The following is a 17,255-nucleotide window of genomic DNA, read 5'->3' as shown; positions in this document are numbered from 1 at the left end:
AAAAAAATGTTGAGGGAGTCCTGCTTTAGAAATTTCTCTCAATTTTTTCCCCTGAACAGATCCATTAAAAAAAATGCTTATGATTATAGTTACTGTGTCTTAGTTACCAAAATAAATCAGCTGTGAAAGTGAAGGATTTGCTTCAAAATAATTTACAAGAAAAACAAGTAACAAAAGTAGTTTATCTGTCTGTGTCGTGTGCATCTCTTCTTACCAAAATCAGAGCTTACAGTGTAGTGTTGCCTGTAGCATATTGGATGGAGTGGGCTAGGTCTTCTACAGCTTCCTAAATTTAACTTCTTATTACTTTAAAAGGTACCTACCAGGGGCAGTGGACAGGAGGGATGAGACATGGATACGGTGTACGTCAGAGTGTACCCTATGGCATGGCCACTGTGATCCGTTCACCTCTGCGCACATCTCTGGCGTCACTTCGAAGTGAGCAGAGCAATGGCACTGTTCTGCATGACGTCACTTCAGACAGTCCGGCTGGAACAAGAGGAGGATTTGTGCTCAATTTTCACAGTGATCCAGAAGCCATGGGCATTAAGAAAAAAGGAGGCTTATTCAGAAGAGGATCCCTTCTTGGTAGTATAAAACTTAGAAAATCGGAGTCTAGGTCATCGATATCTAGCAAACGGAGCTCTGTAAGGAGCGATGCTGCTATGAGCAGGATTAGTTCTAGTGATGCCAACTCTACTATTAGTTTTGGAGATGGTGACTGTGATTATAGCCCCCTGGAAGACCACGTTGATGCTACCACTACAGAAGCCTACATGGGTGAATGGAAGAACGACAAGCGCAGCGGTTTTGGTATCAGTGAGCGATCAAATGGTATGAAATATGAAGGAGAGTGGCTGAATAACAGGAGGCATGGATATGGATGTACCATGTTTCCAGATGGCACCAAAGAAGAGGGAAAGTACAAAAATAACATTTTGGTCCGTGGAATAAGAAAGCAACTTATACCAATACGAAACACAAAAACTAGAGAAAAGGTGGATAGAGCAATAGAGGGTGCACAGCGAGCAGCTGCCATGGCAAGAACCAAAGTGGAAATTGCAACCTCAAGGTAAGTTATCAAATGGAAGGTTGTAAACCTTTGTGGTAGTGAGCACTTGCTCACCTCTCAGTTTCATGTGTGTAGCTCTGTTGACTTTAGTGGCATTATGCATATGCAGCTTAGAGCTTCAACTGGTTTGAGTAAAGAGTTGGTGTTTGTTCCGTAATATACTGTAAAAGTAAATTTCCATTCTTGATATATTTCTGCTTTCTCTCAAGAGCTGCTGCATTATGCCTTTAAACCTGTTTGGAAAATAAAATTGGTGAGAAATGTAATGAATTATTTGGGGGAAATGAGGTAAACTTTTAATATTTTCCCATAACCATGCTCCAGTTATACTTACTGTATTGCCAATTTTTTTGGTAGCATCTGAAACTGACTGAAGTTGCCCATTTGAGAATAGGCATCTTAAGATGCATCTCTTTGTCTGAGAAACTCTTGGTAGGAACAGCCTAAGAATAATGGTCAAGGATGTTGTGCTTAGAGGCTGCTGATTTGGTTGCCAGGGCAGTATCTGCCAAAAGAGTTCTTCATGAGGACTCTTCCATTTTGGAGCATGCTTCTCCTCAGCTCATCTGATCATACAACCACCACCTGAAATAGGGGTAGTCAGCTTCTCCCTGTGCCTCTGCCAAATCTTTGAGACGGGAGAAGTGTGTGGGTATTGGTAGTGGAGGAAAGTCATTTTCACTTTCAACTGCTAACCAACAACCAAGCAAAGTTTCTTGAAATGGAATTGTTACAAATTAAATCAGTGCAAACAATTTTAATTGGTTATATTGTTAAGTTTGAGAACTCTTTAAAAAGCTATTTCATTTTTATTGCCTTCCAGTAAGTTTCTGTGGCAGTTTCTCTATTGATGGCTTTAGCTTGTTTCCTCAGGCAGGCTTTTCTTGAAATATGCTTTGAATGAAAAAAAGAGTCCAGAATGTGCATGAAAGAAAATCTTCATGCTATTTTAGAAAGAGGATGTCACATTACTCTTTGAGCTGAACAACTGATTCCTAATTTAGTGTGGTCACTAGTGTGTCCCCAGTGACTACCCTTTTCCTGACAGTCATAAGGAGTACAGAAAATACAAAAAACTGCTTAAGTAGGAGAGCTTGAATATATAAAATGCTCATAGCAAGAAGCAGTTGAGACACTATGATGAAGAATGTAGCATACCATTAAAGGATTTTTCTGATAACTGGTCATGTAAGTAACTAAAGGGTAGCATATATTTGGTTACTTCTATAAATATATGTAAGGCATTATATGACAGCATACTGTATTAGTAAGGCAGGTCAGTAATACCTAACTTTAAGAAAGTACTGGATCCCATTCATGTTCTATCAGTACATAATAAGCCCTAGGTTTTTTAAAAAATCTATGGAAAGGGGGAGTCACCCCTTTGAGTCTGTATAAGCTATTAAAAAGCTGTCATCTGAGACCATTACATTGCAAGGCACAGTGAATGCACTTCCTCTTCAAGAAGTGTCTCTGAAGTGTTTTGTTTGCTTTTCCTTCCCTTTGATTTTTAGGTGGAGGACAGAGTTCAAATTGCTTCTTTTGGAACAATTCACCAAAACAATGTTGATTTCTTGAAAATATGTTTTTGAAAGTGCAGTAGATGTTGTAGTGCAGCTGTGACCAGGGGCAGTCTCTCCCTTTGGTTTCTGAGCTAAAAATCTCTCTGAAACACTCCCATGACTACCAGGATAGACAGCAAGATGGCAGATTCAGGTGTTCTCTCTTTTTAGTAGCCACTGCACCAACTGTACTGGCACTGATTCAAAGGCCAAGAGACCTGACACCAAGCTGGGCAACATCAGGCATGAAGATAATATTAACTTCACTTCTAAGGGCATGTTGGGCTCCCCTAGTAAGAATGGCAAGACCTTTCCTATCTTGCAAATTTCAGAGTTGTTTTGAGTATGTACCAGTATTTGAGCAAGGCCATGAGCACTGGTGTACTAAAGAACTGTCTTTACCAAACTGTCTTTACCAAGTTTTTACCAAACTGATATATTAATAGTATAATAATTCTTTGGACCATAGCATTCTTGCAATGTCTTCCTAGATGAATATGAGGATGGTGGTCCTGTCTGTTTCCCGACAATTACTACTGCACAAAAAAGTCTAGTCTGCCTTCTGTAATTTCTCTAGTGTGTAATAAATACAAAGGTGGTTCTGCCCATATGGCATCACCTCACTGCACAGTGGCCTTCTGTGTTTCAGACTGGACAGATGTCACCAGCACTGTGTGCTTGCTGTTGATTTCCATTCCATTAGTTGAAGAACTCACTAGATACACCTTTTCTCACCCCCAAAACCATCAAACCAAAGTGCTAGAAATCCTTACTCTCATCCAGATACCTTCCTTTTCAGTGCAGCTTGGAGTTGCTATTCTTCCTGCATACAGGAAGAATATTCCCAAAATGTTTGTTCAGCCAAATGGAAACAGACCATACTCCTCTTCATAGCTCCCTGCTGGTCCTGACAGGCTTGGCTGGTAGTTTGACCTGTGACAGATGTCCACACAGTCTTCAACGAGACCAACCACTGTTTTGCTTTATATTCCCAATGTCTTTTTATGTCTGAAAGTCATCTCTAGTAATCTGTGTAATCTTCCTTTGTCTAAAGTGGCAGTTTTGTACACAAAGAAAAATATAAAAGTTGGGATAAGTAGTGCTTATCTGAACCTGAATTTACATTGGCTCTCCTGACTTAGCCTTTGGGTTTTTGAGGTATTTGTACTGAGGTGTTTTGAAAATTACAACACCATTTCTCAAAAGATAGCAAATTGCAACATTATGTGATGTATAAAAAGCTGCTGTATCAGGAAAATTATTACTAGCTTCTACTACACAGATGTGTATTCAAAACAGATTAGAAATTAGCAATGAATAAAACTTCTTTTAAAATTACAGTGCAACTTAATAGATTTGATTGTGTACTAGTTTTACCAGCTGTATTTAAGGAAAAAATGTTTTGGCATAAATATAAAAATATCAGAATTTGAGAAACTTCAAAATTATGCTCATTACTTTCCCTTTTCAAAACTTCTAAGGTGCCTTTTAAAAATATCATTATTATGGGGAGTATTAATTCAAATTCATCTTTAATGCATTGTGCTAAAAGCAGTCAGATTTATATGCCTTATTTGAGGTCCTCCTGTCTAAGAGGAGAAGCTGCTTTCCAGAAATGTTTGATTCTTCTCTATACATGTGAAGTGCTTTTAATGCTGGAAAATGTATGTTTGGAAGAGCCTTTTGGATGATATTAAAAAGCCCCTATGTAGAAGAGTCAAGTGGAAACTCATTTTGAGGATATCATATAATTCTCACTGTAGGGATTTTGAACTACCTTTTCATCACTGTCATGTGTCTCATTCAAAGGAGATATCCCTCTGCAGTTTGATGTAAACTGGAATCACATTAGAGCACTTCTTTCCTAGTAAGAAAATTACTTAAGTTTTCATTATTCTGTATTATATTAACTTTGCCTTCATCAATACTTATGTACAATATAAAACTGTATTGTTTCTGGAATTCATTTTCAGAGTTTGAACATAAACTTACTTTATAATACTCAGTGTCACTGGGTGTTTTTAAAATACATCAGTCCTCTAAGTAAATGTGAGGCAGTGGAAGCAGAAGGAATGATGTTTGTTTACTAACAACCCTTCATGTTCCATATTCTTTCAGAAAATTCAATTTTCTGCATTCAGAATTGAGCGTTCTGAGCCAGGCCTTTTTCTTTTTTTTTTTCTTTCAAATATTTTCTAGCTATTCTCCCCTTAAAAGATATTTTTCCTTAAGTGTCGACTCTCTGAGGAAGAACAAACTTTGCAAGGACACAGAGGGACATCATAAAAATATGGTAAGGGTAAGAAATATGAACCAGAAGATCGTATGAAGGAAAAGAGAGAAAGAATTCAAAAGAGAAAAATATTTCTTTGTTGATACTTTCCTTACATTTCATTGATCTTTGAGGTCATAAAACAGATTCAAGAATTAAAACTTCTTCTTTTTTCTCCTTTTCACAAGAGCGAAATACTTTTAATTAGTTTGAAGTTTTGAGTGACTTTTAAGTGAAGTGCATGTATTGTCATAGCATGCCATGAGAACTTGTGTCCACCTTAAAAGCAATATTGTAACGGGCTCTCATTACAGGAACACCTGAGATTTGGTGAAGCATAATGGTTCCTTTGTGTTAGGCACTGCACAAACAAATTGTGCTGTCTGGAGACCTTGCAGTCTGGGAAAATGGCAGTGCCCAACAGATGAAAAGAAGCTGGCAAAAGACTGGGTCAGAGAACAAGATAACAGTAAAATCAATATCTTACTACTAATAATATGCAGCAGTTCCTCCTTGTTAATTAGCTGTCTGTGCTCAGACAGCAGTGACTAGCAAGCCTCTAGTCACTCTAGTGCTCTTTTTAAGTGGAGCACTGAAGGGGGATTAACTGGCATCTTCTGCAGTGATTTCTTTTTCAGAGCAGCTTTTTTAGACAGCTCAATTTTATTTTTAACATGTTTGTGTCCAAGTCCACAGATGCTAGAGCTAAATTTCAGCTTTTATTTTTTTAATAGAAACTGCTGAAACTCTGCTTGTGATCCTGTCTCACAACCAGGCGAACTGCTTTGTTCTGCATGGCTCCCAAGGAGTCTTGAGTTGTTAGAAGTGGATGCAGAAGGAAGGTGCAGCAGGATCAACTTGGTAGTAGAGACCCAGAATAACTATTTTGTTTGGGAGTGAACCCAGCTTCACAACATGGACTTTGTTTGGGACCCTGCTATCCCTTGCTGTCATCGTGGCCTGGAGCCAGTAGTGACTTGTGTGATGTCCAGTGCTAGGATGAGTCAGAGAACTCCAGTTTACCCTGAGTCCTGGCCTGGTGCTGCCCCAGCCTGGGCTTGGGCACTTAGCATTGCCTTCAAGTTGCTGGGCAGCACCTCTGGCTCAGCTGTCCACCCCAGAGCACCCATGTCCACAGTACAGCAGTTACTTAAGAACCCACTGCTTACATTTTTCATAACCTTGATTCAGAGTAAGCTTCACCATGCTGTGTTGCATGGCAGGGTCATATGGAGCATGTGGAAGTCTCAGGAAGCAGTACTAGGGGTTTACTAGGCAGCTCCTTTGTTGTGTTCATTGCCTTGTGTGACCAGTGTGCTCAGCTTGACCTGAACAAACTGTGATTTCTAGGGAGAGCTAAAATGACACGCATGTGATAGTACAGTTTGTGTCCACACTAGAAGGCAGCTGCCCATCATTCCAAACAGCATTGAATTATTTGTGCCACACACAGCTTTCCATGAGGGATTTAGCTGACTCTACCACTCTCACTTTACTCAAGAAACTAAACTGGACACTTGCAAGCCTGGTGCCTCACACGCCTTGGAGATGCTTTACTTATTATAGCTGAAATATGAACATTGTGTTTAGGAATAGGATCCAGCAAATACCAAAGGTATTTATATAAGACTGCTTGCTTCAGTACAAAAAGCTGCCTGAGGTTCAAAATGAAATCACTTTGAATCATTTTGCTACATAGTTTGTTTGAAGATAACAAGTGAAATGCTGTGGTAAAACTTAAAATAGGTCTTGAACTACTATAGATAGTAATTTTAAAGTTAATTCTGCATTCTTTATAGAAAACCATATGTTCTTTGAATCCTGTGGGAGTTACACCACTAACTTCATTGGGGCACATATTCCCTCAGATTTCACAAACAACTCATTGGTAAAAGAATATAATCTTGGACTATTCCTCAGTTATTTGCTGGGGAATGAATAATACAGCTGTTTGAAATATACAAATCGTATAAACATCATTACACAGATTTTTTTTTTTTTACTTTCTTAGTATTTAATGCACCAAGATTACGTGGCTGAAAATATGCGAAATTAGTCCTGTACCATATCTCAGCTTGAAATTTTAGAAGTATTTAGTATTTAATTTTATCTAGTATTTAGGTTTTTTTCACATACCTATATCCAAATATACCTACCTACAGCCATAAGCTTAATAGGGATTTAAGTTTTTTTTAAAGCAGTTCTGGTGCATATCCAGTTTTACCTTGTGTTTGTATTAGACACAGAATTGTTACTTGAGAGTAGCTTTTCTAAATTGTTTAAAATCAGGAGATTGCTAGTGTAAGATTGGAAATATTCAGTGCTTTCAGAACTTAAATGAAACAATGCTGCACCACTGCTTTTAAAATAACCTTCTAAGAAAGCCTTTTCTGCTGTACAAACATTCTTGAAATATATTCTTTTTTCAGATGATATGGGGGTTTTTCCCCAATTTCCAGAACACTTAATTGAGAAGCAGAGATGATTTTTGCAGTAGTAGCCCAGCAGATGTACGTGACAACATTAAGGCTTTTTTTTAATGGTACTGGGATAGACAAAGAGACTAGTATTTTTTTGTAGTCACAGAAGATGAGTTGTTAGGCAGAGTCTTCCCTTATTTTTTATATAGCATGTCAGTTTTGATCTGTATTACAACAATTGTTCAAAAGCTAAGCTGCAAATAGCATCTGTCTTTACTGACTTGTAGGAGAGTTTCCGTGATGGAAATAAATACGAATTAAAGTAACAAAATAGAACATTCCCAGCTTATTTCTTCAAAGAGATAAGAAAACTTGCTATCATCTAACTGTAACATTGTCAAAGAGTATTCTGTAGAACAACTACAGCAGAAAAATACTCATTTAAACGATTAATTCATGCCCCCTACATTGGTCTAATTCTATATTTTCCTAATAACAATTGATTCATTTTCTCAAAACTGGTGTAGTTCAATGAGTGGTGCTGTTTGTTTGAATACTAATGGATCAGTGATACATATTATGACTTTTCTTCATGTTTCTGGTGATTAATACATTTTTCTGCTTTATGTATGTAACAGATTTCAGTACGTGCTTCTGTACACTGACCTGCATTCTTTTGCTTATCTCACTATGATCTTCTTCTTTCAGTACTCCTAAATTTGCGCTTTGTTTTTCTGCTTTGTTTGTTCTTCTGCAGTTTTTTGCTCTCATTGTCTGTGGAGGTGGAGGCAAAATGTCTTTGTGGCTAGGGTCCAGGAATAAATTTCTCCACTGAAGTTTGCCTCCCTCAAACCCATGTCAGCGTTTAACATCTGAAACAACCTATTGATTACTCCTGTTGTCCTCTCAAGATTTACTGTTCCCAGATCTGCTGAATAGCGGTAGCAGTCTCCCAAGAGCTCATTCCCAAGGTCACCTTAAAGCCACTCATAAATAAAGTTGGGGTTGTTCTGCTTCACACATCACTCTTACACTTAAATTGAACTTCATTCGCTGTTAAAAGCGATCAGTGAGTTTTGTGCAGCCCTTCGTTGCAGTTGTGCCTCAGACTTCTCTGATGCTGCCATTCACAAATTCAGTCACTTGGCTGTTCAAGCTTTTCCTTGGCATTTAAGAATGAGTTCTCAGCCCTGAGCCCTTATGGGTGTCCAGCACTAAACCACAGTTGGGAGAACCAGTCATTTAGTCTGTCCTAGTATGTTCTGTTTCTGAATTAATTTTTTGTTCACTTAAGCACTTCTTCTTTCTCTTGATTTTTTTCCAGACTTTTTGGTGAGAAATGCTATACTTTGGGTTTTACTACATTAAAAGTAAGGATTGATGAGAAGTGATGGTATTACTGTTTTGCATTTAAAAGTCAGAAATTTCCTTCTAGTATCTGACTAAAATGAAATCAGTTAAATGTAAATTTTCAGCTCTTTTGTTCTAGGAGGTTAAGAAGACAGGTATCTACATCTCTTTTCTCTTACCACACTGAATCAGGTGGGTAAGGCTTGTTTAGTTGCCTTATTGCTGTAATGCAGCACTTCCACTTCGTGTTTGCCTCAGGTGTTACTGGCATATATAAAAAGAGGCAGAGGTCATTTTGCTGCTGCCTTAGCTTTCCTTTCTGGCTTTGGGGTGAATAATTTCAAAGATATTTTTTCTCTGAATTTTTAGACTACTTCATAAATAAAGGTATTGGATCATGACACTCTTAGTTCTGCAGAAGAACTCAAAATCCAAATGTGGAAACAGGCAAGACCCAAAAGATTGTCACTGTTGAGGTGGCCTGTGGGCAGATATGAGCGTGCTGGTTAAAAACTTGATTTCCAAAGGGAAAAGAAAGAAGACCAAGAAATCTGGGTGACCACTAAACTGAAGTGACTTCCTAGGATCTGGCTGTGTGTGTATGCAAGTATGTGTGCGTGTGTTCTGCCCAAGTTCACTTTTCAAGCTCCTTCACTTGCAGGAATTTGTGATGTCAGTTGTATAAGCATCTTAGGAATATCCTAAAAACAAAGAATATAGTGCCAAGTGCTAAGATACAAAATGTATTCCAGGAAAAATAAGGGAATCATCCCTAAAGGTGCGTAAAAGACGTGTAGATGTGGTACTTAGGGACTTGGTTTAGTGGTGGACTTGGCAGTGGTGGATTAACCTTTGGAGTCGATGATCTTTGGTTTTTCATGTTTTAAATGTTTCTAAATTTATTACCATTCACAACATCATTTTGTGCTTCAGAGAAGAGTTCAGTTTTGGAAATCACAGATTAGCAGTAAAGGTTGGAATGGCATCACTTCCATAAAAATCAACAGAGCAGCTAAGTTGGTGACTTACTGTGATATTCAGAAATGTTTGATTTCTGCAGATCTGTTGAAGTATTAGTGGTTTCTGGTGAAGAGGCTTTCTCTTTATTCCAGTGGTGACTAGATTCCTTGTGCAAAACTTAACTCACCTTGAGAGGTCTAATGTTGCCCAGCATTCACAGTTTCTTAAAGGTGCAATGTACAGGTATAAATATTGCTTTATATTCTCAGTGGATAATGAAATATGAGAAAAAAATCATAATGATATGTTCCAATCCCAAGCACTGTTGGATAGTATAGGCCATATCGGTGAAGAGTGCCATTTTATTTCCTAATTCAGAGTTTATACCTGTTCCAGAAATTTATTTTAAGACAGAAATGGGACAGATAAAAATTAGTGTATATTTTGTATTCTTAAAATTTAGACCGCCTGCAAGAGATGTAGTTATAGTATTTGCTCATAATTGAGCATTATACAACCACTTGTTACCAGGAAAAGTCACTAAACATTTTCACCTCAATGTCTTTGACTGTGACATGCACAAATATGATGCATTTCTGATGAAAAAATTGTTGATGGAGCTCTGAGGGTGAACCTTTTTTAGCAGAAGGATAAAAGTACATAGCATTTAGCTTTTAGCTTTGCTGGGTTGATGAACAATAAATGCAGAGATCAATTAGTCAAAATTGTAGTTCTGAATAAATTTACCAAGGAGTTTGGGCTAAATCTTACTTGATGTTTTCTTCAAATTTTAGTTGATCAGGGTATGCTTTGAATGGCTTTTAGCAGTTCACTTGTTAGTTCCATCTTTGTAATGTAACAGATACTTGATTTGAATTCACTTGCTCCTTACACATGTGATTAGATCATTATGATAGTGATCATGAAGTCTGTGTGGCAGTTAAGTTGCGAGTTACCTGCTTGAGAGGTGACGTGCTGCATAACATGAGGAACTTTGGCTGCAGACCTCCATGGTGAGTGAGCAATGTGAAGGAGCTGGTGTCTCTTTCAGGAAGGTCTGCATACAGTACAGAGAGACCATCAGAGGTCTCACACACTTGTCTGCACACCTGGATTTCTCCTGTTCCTAACAAGGATGAAGCCAGACTGGAATTCTTTCAGTATAGAATACTATTACATTTTGGACATTAAAAGTCCTCAGAAATGTTGAATTGTGCCCTGGTATTTGAGTAGGGGTTGCACAAGACTTGGGTCTGTGAAATGCATGAGCTCATTTCCTCTTAACAAAAGTTCTCCCATTTATTTGCTATTTCACAATATATTTAATCAGCTCTTTGTAACAATGAAGGCATTTTTGGTTGATGGTTCAAAGAACATACTGACTGGGTCTTCATAGGTCAGTCTGAAAAAACTCAGCTTAAACTATCTTCAGAAGCCCTGCCTGCTTGTTCAAGGTCCCTGAAAATTTAAGAACACTGTTCTTCTTTTAGTGTATCTAATGTGATACTTTAAAAGATACTTCTTTTGAAAAATATGACTTAATTTCCCTGGAATTTGCTGGTACATGAAAATGTAGTTTTGGGCAGATGTATAACCTAGCACTGCTTAATCCATTCAAGAAAATAGTTCTGGTTTTGCCGAAGAAATTCACTTTGAAGAATTAGGGTGACTCTTGGATTTTCTGCTTTTATATGCTCACTGTTAAACTTAAAACCATTTCCTATCTCTCTGACTGTGACCGTGTTCACAGGGGTTCTTGGATGAGGGAAGAGATGAGAATGTTGACTCCATGTTCAGAAGGCTTGATTTATTATTTTATTATATATATATATATATATATTACATTATAACTTTACTAAAAAGAAATAGGAAAGGAAAAGGTTTTCTCAGAAGCTAACTAGCTAAGAATAGAAAACAAAGAACGATAACAAAGGCAGCTCTCTCGGACTCTGTCTGAGATAGCTCGGTCTTTGATTAGCCATTAATTATAAACATTTAAGATGAGCTAATCACAGGTAGACCTGTTGCATTCCACAGCAGCAGATAACCATTGTTTGCATTCTGTCTCTGAGGCTTCTTAGCTTCTCAGAAGGAAAAATCCCAAAGAAAAGATTTTTAGTGAAAAGATGTCTGCGACATCTGACTCTGAAACCATTTATTGTCTTTTCATTAGTGAAACTAATTCACACCTTTGCATCTTTTTCTCTGTTCTTTGACACTGAGTTGTCTCATTTTGCAAGTAGCAGTTTCAAGGGAGGCAGAAATTGAGCCTGCTGAGGTGCAAGTCCGCTGAGGAAACATTTTGTGCACAACTTCAACACGTCCATCTCTTAATAAATGAAACTTTAAAGTAGATTGGGACCTTTTAACATTAAGTCTGCTGTAGTTTGTTACACTAAGGAGTGGTTTAACATCTTTTTTCAAGAATATTTGCTGTTTATAAAAATACTTTTGTTGTCCTTTGGTTGTCCTATTCCCATATTTTCAGATTAAATATGCTTTGTTTCTCTCAAGATTAATATGAAATAGAATGTAAGGGGAAATGTTTTCTTTTCTGTTGTTTTTGAAAAAATTCTCTTCTAGAAAAGATAGAAGTTTCTTCAGGTTTCCCAGACAGCATAAACTATGTACCACCCAGAAATTGTCTACACTCTTAATTTTCTATTTGTTTGATTCTCTTGAGGTGTCACCAGCTGGTTTTCCATTATAAGATTCCTATTTGAAGTGTTTCTGTGAAAGTTTTCATTCTTTGTTTTGGTTTTCTCTTTAATTACTTATGTGTAAGTGTCACCCATTCCCAATCCTTCCTTAGGAATGGATGCTGTTAAAAATAATTTGAGATAATTTTTTATTTTCTAGAAGATGCAAATTACTCGTCAATATTATCCTCCTGTTTTGACCCTGTTATTGCTATCAGTGTAATGCATTTTCTTCTCTTGGAAAGAAATGCATTAGATGGATTAGCAAAGCACTAAAAATATCTTTGCTTAACCACCAAATTATATAACCATCCGATTTCTGTTGTCTGCTGGTCTCACGCTGTGGTACAGTTTAGAAATCTACATTTTACAATCTACATCAAGTGAAAAAAGTTTTTGATTAACATCAGATCTTCTTTCAGAGTATCAAATATCTCTTTTTTAAATACATCATTCTTTATTCAAAAAGTAGGGTTTACTGAAAGCTTTTGATAACTCTACTCACTCAAAATTTGACAATGATGCTACTTTTACACCATATATTTCTTCTATTTTTTGATCACTCTAGGGTGGTATGTCTGATATTTGCTTTGGGTCTGTTGCTTGTTTTGGCAGAGGGGTATTTTTAAATGAATAGTTATTTAGATCAGATGCCCTGCTTAGGGCCATGGTACTCTGAAATAGGATGAATAGCTTTTCTAGAAAGTTCTTTATGTATGCGAGAGAAGATTTGATCACCATGACCTGGTTTAAAACTAAATGTCACCTTTTTCTGCACTTGCTGTATCATGTATAATAAAGGGTTTTCCAAAGCTAATCTATCTCAGAGACCCCTGTAAGGAGAGAACAAGACTGAAATTATTAATCTTCCCTTACATGAATTAAATGTTTGTAATATTTCCAGTATTTTTTTCTAAATTTACTGTGAAGATCTAAAGTGATTTATCTTTTAGTTTGCTATCGCAGTATTTGTGCAAGTAGGACTATAGTAAGTTGATGCTGTAACTCAGTTTGCAGAAGTGAGTGAAGAAAAAAGAGGCTCAATTTAAACCTGTAGATAAATAACTGAAATGCTCATCATAAATGTTTGTGATGAGATTACTTTGTTTGATGGCAGTATTTTATTTCTCTGTGTCCAGAAGATCATGTTGTATTGCAGTGGAGCTGTTGCCTGTGGTCAGGTTCCCTGCAAAAGGGCTGAAAGTGTTTGTTCCTTGTGAATGTGACAAGACAAGTCCCCTTGTATCCTAAGGTCAACCAAGTGTCACCTTAGTCTGCAGTTACATCCTTTCCTGCTGTTTGTTTTTCTATTGTGTAACTTTATTGAAAAGAAAAAAACTTGAATGCATGAAAAAAGGAAATGATGCCATCAGAGCAATCACTTTACATCTAAGGGAAAAGACTCCACGTATAATCAGCTGGCTAAAGGGCATGAGAACATCCTGAAAGGTAATTGGGCACCTCTTTTTGAAGTACTCTGATGTATCCCATTAGCTTGTTCAGTGTTGCTCAGAAACAGTTTCTGTAGACAGAGGCACATTACTGTGCCTTTGTTCAGGGCCAAAAGCTGCAGTGTGCAGCATCATCTTAAAGCTGGTGCTGTTCATGTGTTGCTTCTGGAAGGGTACCTACACAATGGGTTCAGACTTCTCATGACCTGTTTTTTTGTGTTCTCACCCATGATGTTCTTTACAACTGAGTGGGAGAAATGTATGGCTTTTTCAGGTCCTTCTCTGAATGACTTCATACCTGCAGTAATTTTTCTTGTAGAGTATGAATAGAGATCTGAAGATGGTACCAGTTGTTTCTGATGGCACAACTTAATACTGCACTTTAATATATTTTTACTCCATTCAGGCTGGAATATTTGTCTCCACATGTTCCATCTCATCTTTTAAGTTGCATAGACTCTAGGGCCTTTTTATCATCTATGTTTTAAATCACTGAAATGGTGGAACTTAGTCTACTTGTGATCATGCAATTATTAGGAAGATGTATTCACTAATAATAAGAGGAGCAATGAAAAGATGAATTCCTGTAGAGGTTCTTTGGAATGCTGTTGTTCTTTTTCACTTCAATAATACTGTCTTTATAAGCATTCTGCTGGTAAGAATAAACATGTTTGTTCGGGATTTTTTTCTCCCACTTTTACCCATGACTTACCAGGAAAGAAATTACAGATTTCTAATATTCAAGTGTGTAGTTTCTTCTCAAAAAGAAGTAATTGGCCATGGCCCATGGATGTTGTGATGTATGCAGTTGCTTCTAGCCACTAGAGAGAATGGTATGGAGGCATCGTTTTGGTCTCTTCTGTCTTTCTGCTACTAAAATATAGCTTAATATTTATGCCAAAAAATAGGCGCAGATTTTATAACAAAAGCCCACAAACATAGATAAAAGCATTATGTTGAATATAGTGAATAAAGCAGGAACTTAAAGAGTGAGCGTATTATAGTGGAAGCCTTACATTCTTCAGCAGCAAGAACAAGGAAAGATTGGCATTATTCAGATTGTGGTATTTCAGAGTGAAAACAGGAGGGTTTTAGCAGGGGGGATCCTTGCATACATAGGAGTGTATTCATAATATTAATATGAGAAAATAATTTTCTTATTAAATTGATTTGAAGTAGACAACCAGAAGGACAATAATATTGTGGGATTTTAATAGGAAAATAGGCAAATGCTTTCATATTATAACTAGAAATAGCCGACCCTTCCATGACCCTGAAGGATACTTTAAAGTGTGCTTTATTAATCCTAGAGGGTAGTTATGAAATAAAGTTTTAGTGAGACTATAGTAGTAATGTAAGGTGTTTGGTTTTTATTGCACCTGTCACTCTGAAGGAATGAGGTGACATTTCATGCTCTGATCAGCAACCCCTCATAGCTGTTACTTGGCAAATTCTGAAATGAAGAGAAGCTGTAAAGGAGCATGTGGCTTGCTGCTCAGTAGATAAAGGGAAAAAATGGTCAAGACTTAAAAACATTCACCTTACTACTAAAATAATTGCTGTGGTGTTACTTTCTTTAGGAGCAGAGAAAACATCCCTTTCTAATCAAAGAGCAGACAAATGGCTTGTAGTCCATTTGCTTTGGACTTTACTTACTCCTGTTGCTTTGGAGGATAAAAGCATGAGCTGATCGTAGCTTTTAATTTATCCTTTACTTAGGCTGCTGGTGAAATACAAAATGTTGACCGTGCTGACATCAACAGCAGAGCTCCCACTGGTTCCAGTGATAGCAGGGTATCACTGATGGAACGATGCTCTTTGTGAGCTGCATGTTTTGTGGGAGTCACACACAGTTACAAGGCCAAAGTCAAGATACTGGAAGTTCCCAGATGGATCAGGAAGGAATAATCAAATACAGAGACAGTTCAGTTACTACTGAAGGAAACTTCTAGATTCTCAGTATGCTGTCCACGTCTCCTAATTTCCAGAAAAACTAAAATTCAATTCTTTTATGAATTCCAGAGGAACTAATGGTACCTTCTGAGATTTAGTCTTTACCCTTTGCAAATAATGAAGCTTCTGTAATGAATCCATATGTCACATACATTCTGTCTGCTGTTACTCATGCTGAATGCTGTTCTGCATACTGTCCTCAAAACCTGAGATTTGAGTATGGTACAGCTCAATGTGAATAGGGGTGACAGAATTTATTCTAGAAAGACATGTCAGCTCACTTGCTGAGGAAATCCATGTTTCTGGAAATCAGGTGAAGGTTTGCTCTGAAAAGTAACTGGTTTGTGCTTTATTGCTCTACTAGTGAATCTGATTTCTGCATTTACATACATGTAAGAAATACTGCTAACAGATTACATGGTTTGCAGTAGCTGATTATAGGGGTTACTGATTCTTTATTCTTTTTGTAGTATAACTTCTTCTGTGTTGGAAATATCCTCAGTGTACTAGCTAACCAGATAAAGGCATTTCTTATGTGAGTGAGTTTTAGTCCTGATTTGTTTTCCTCAGCTTTATTCACTCAGCCCGTGTTCTGGAAGGTCATCTAGGCAGTCAGTGGTGCCAAACTTCCCTGGCTAGATGCATGTGTCATTTACCTCGTGGCAGGGAGAGAGCTAGGTGGGTTATTGCATGTGCAATGCATTAGAGGCTTCCAAGGAGAAGAGGGTGTTGAAGCCATTCAGACAGCTGGCTCCCGGCTGTGCTTTTCCCCAAAGGATCTTTAGAAGCGGGTGTGGAATGTGCTGTGAAATTCTGGTAGAGTCAGCCAGACAGCCCTGTGGTAGAGGCAGCAGCTCTGGGAAGGATAATGATCAGGAGTGGGCTGCTGTTACTTCCAGAATAATTGAGTTGGTGATCCACCTGTGCTGCTCCTCCCCAGGTATTTGTCCTATCAAAAGCCAGCCCTGGGTGTGGTGAATTGTCCTAGTGAGGTGCACGTGCTCCCAGGCCACAGGCAGGGCATTCATCCAATGGATCTGAACAACAGAACTTGGTTATGTGGCTTTGCTTTCCAAGCATGACATAAACTTTAGTGTGACCTTTCAGCAAGAGTTAGTTACAGTGGGGTGCCATGTTAGAAATACCTGACCTGGGAGCAACTGCTCCTTTTGGTTTGTATGAAGGAGAGCCAGAGGGATGTGGTGAGTGTATAAGCACAGGTTTTTGTTGTATGTCAAGCTTGTGCACCAGCTCTCTCTGCAGACCAAGAAAAGTGCAGCCTAGTGCAGATGATCTGCTCTAAAGATGAAATCTGATGAAGACTAGTGTTCATCTGCAGCATTGAAAGCCATATTGCCTTCTCTAAAGAAAAGCAGGATATTAACTGAGTGTTTAGCTAACATAATTAATGGCACTATACAATGCAGAGTGAGTTTTAATAGAATATATTGAGATTGTTCTAAAGGAATATATGTGACATTGAATGGGCCTCCTGTATTCAAGAGCTGACCTTTTG

General features: G+C 37.8%; 1 protein-coding gene across 4 annotated transcripts in view; it reads left to right on the top strand.

Annotated features, from left to right (window-relative positions):
* The window catches only part of JPH1 (junctophilin 1), an 82,627-nt gene that overhangs the window by 6,515 nt on the left and 58,857 nt on the right, over positions 1–17,255 (top strand). For all 4 annotated transcript variants that reach the window (XM_071421209.1, XM_071421208.1, XM_071421212.1 and 1 more), the window contains exon 2: positions 316–1,072. In XM_071421209.1, coding sequence (XP_071277310.1) covers positions 316–1,072 — 757 coding nt within the window. The remainder of the gene's footprint in view (positions 1–315; positions 1,073–17,255) is intronic.

The sequence above is a fragment of the Agelaius tricolor genome, unplaced genomic scaffold, assembly GCF_023055355.1.
Source record: "Agelaius tricolor isolate 1412-34295 unplaced genomic scaffold, bAgeTri1.0.p SCAF_2, whole genome shotgun sequence".
Classification (NCBI taxonomy): Eukaryota; Metazoa; Chordata; class Aves; order Passeriformes; family Icteridae; genus Agelaius; species Agelaius tricolor.
This window is presented reverse-complemented; position numbering and strand designations above follow the sequence as displayed.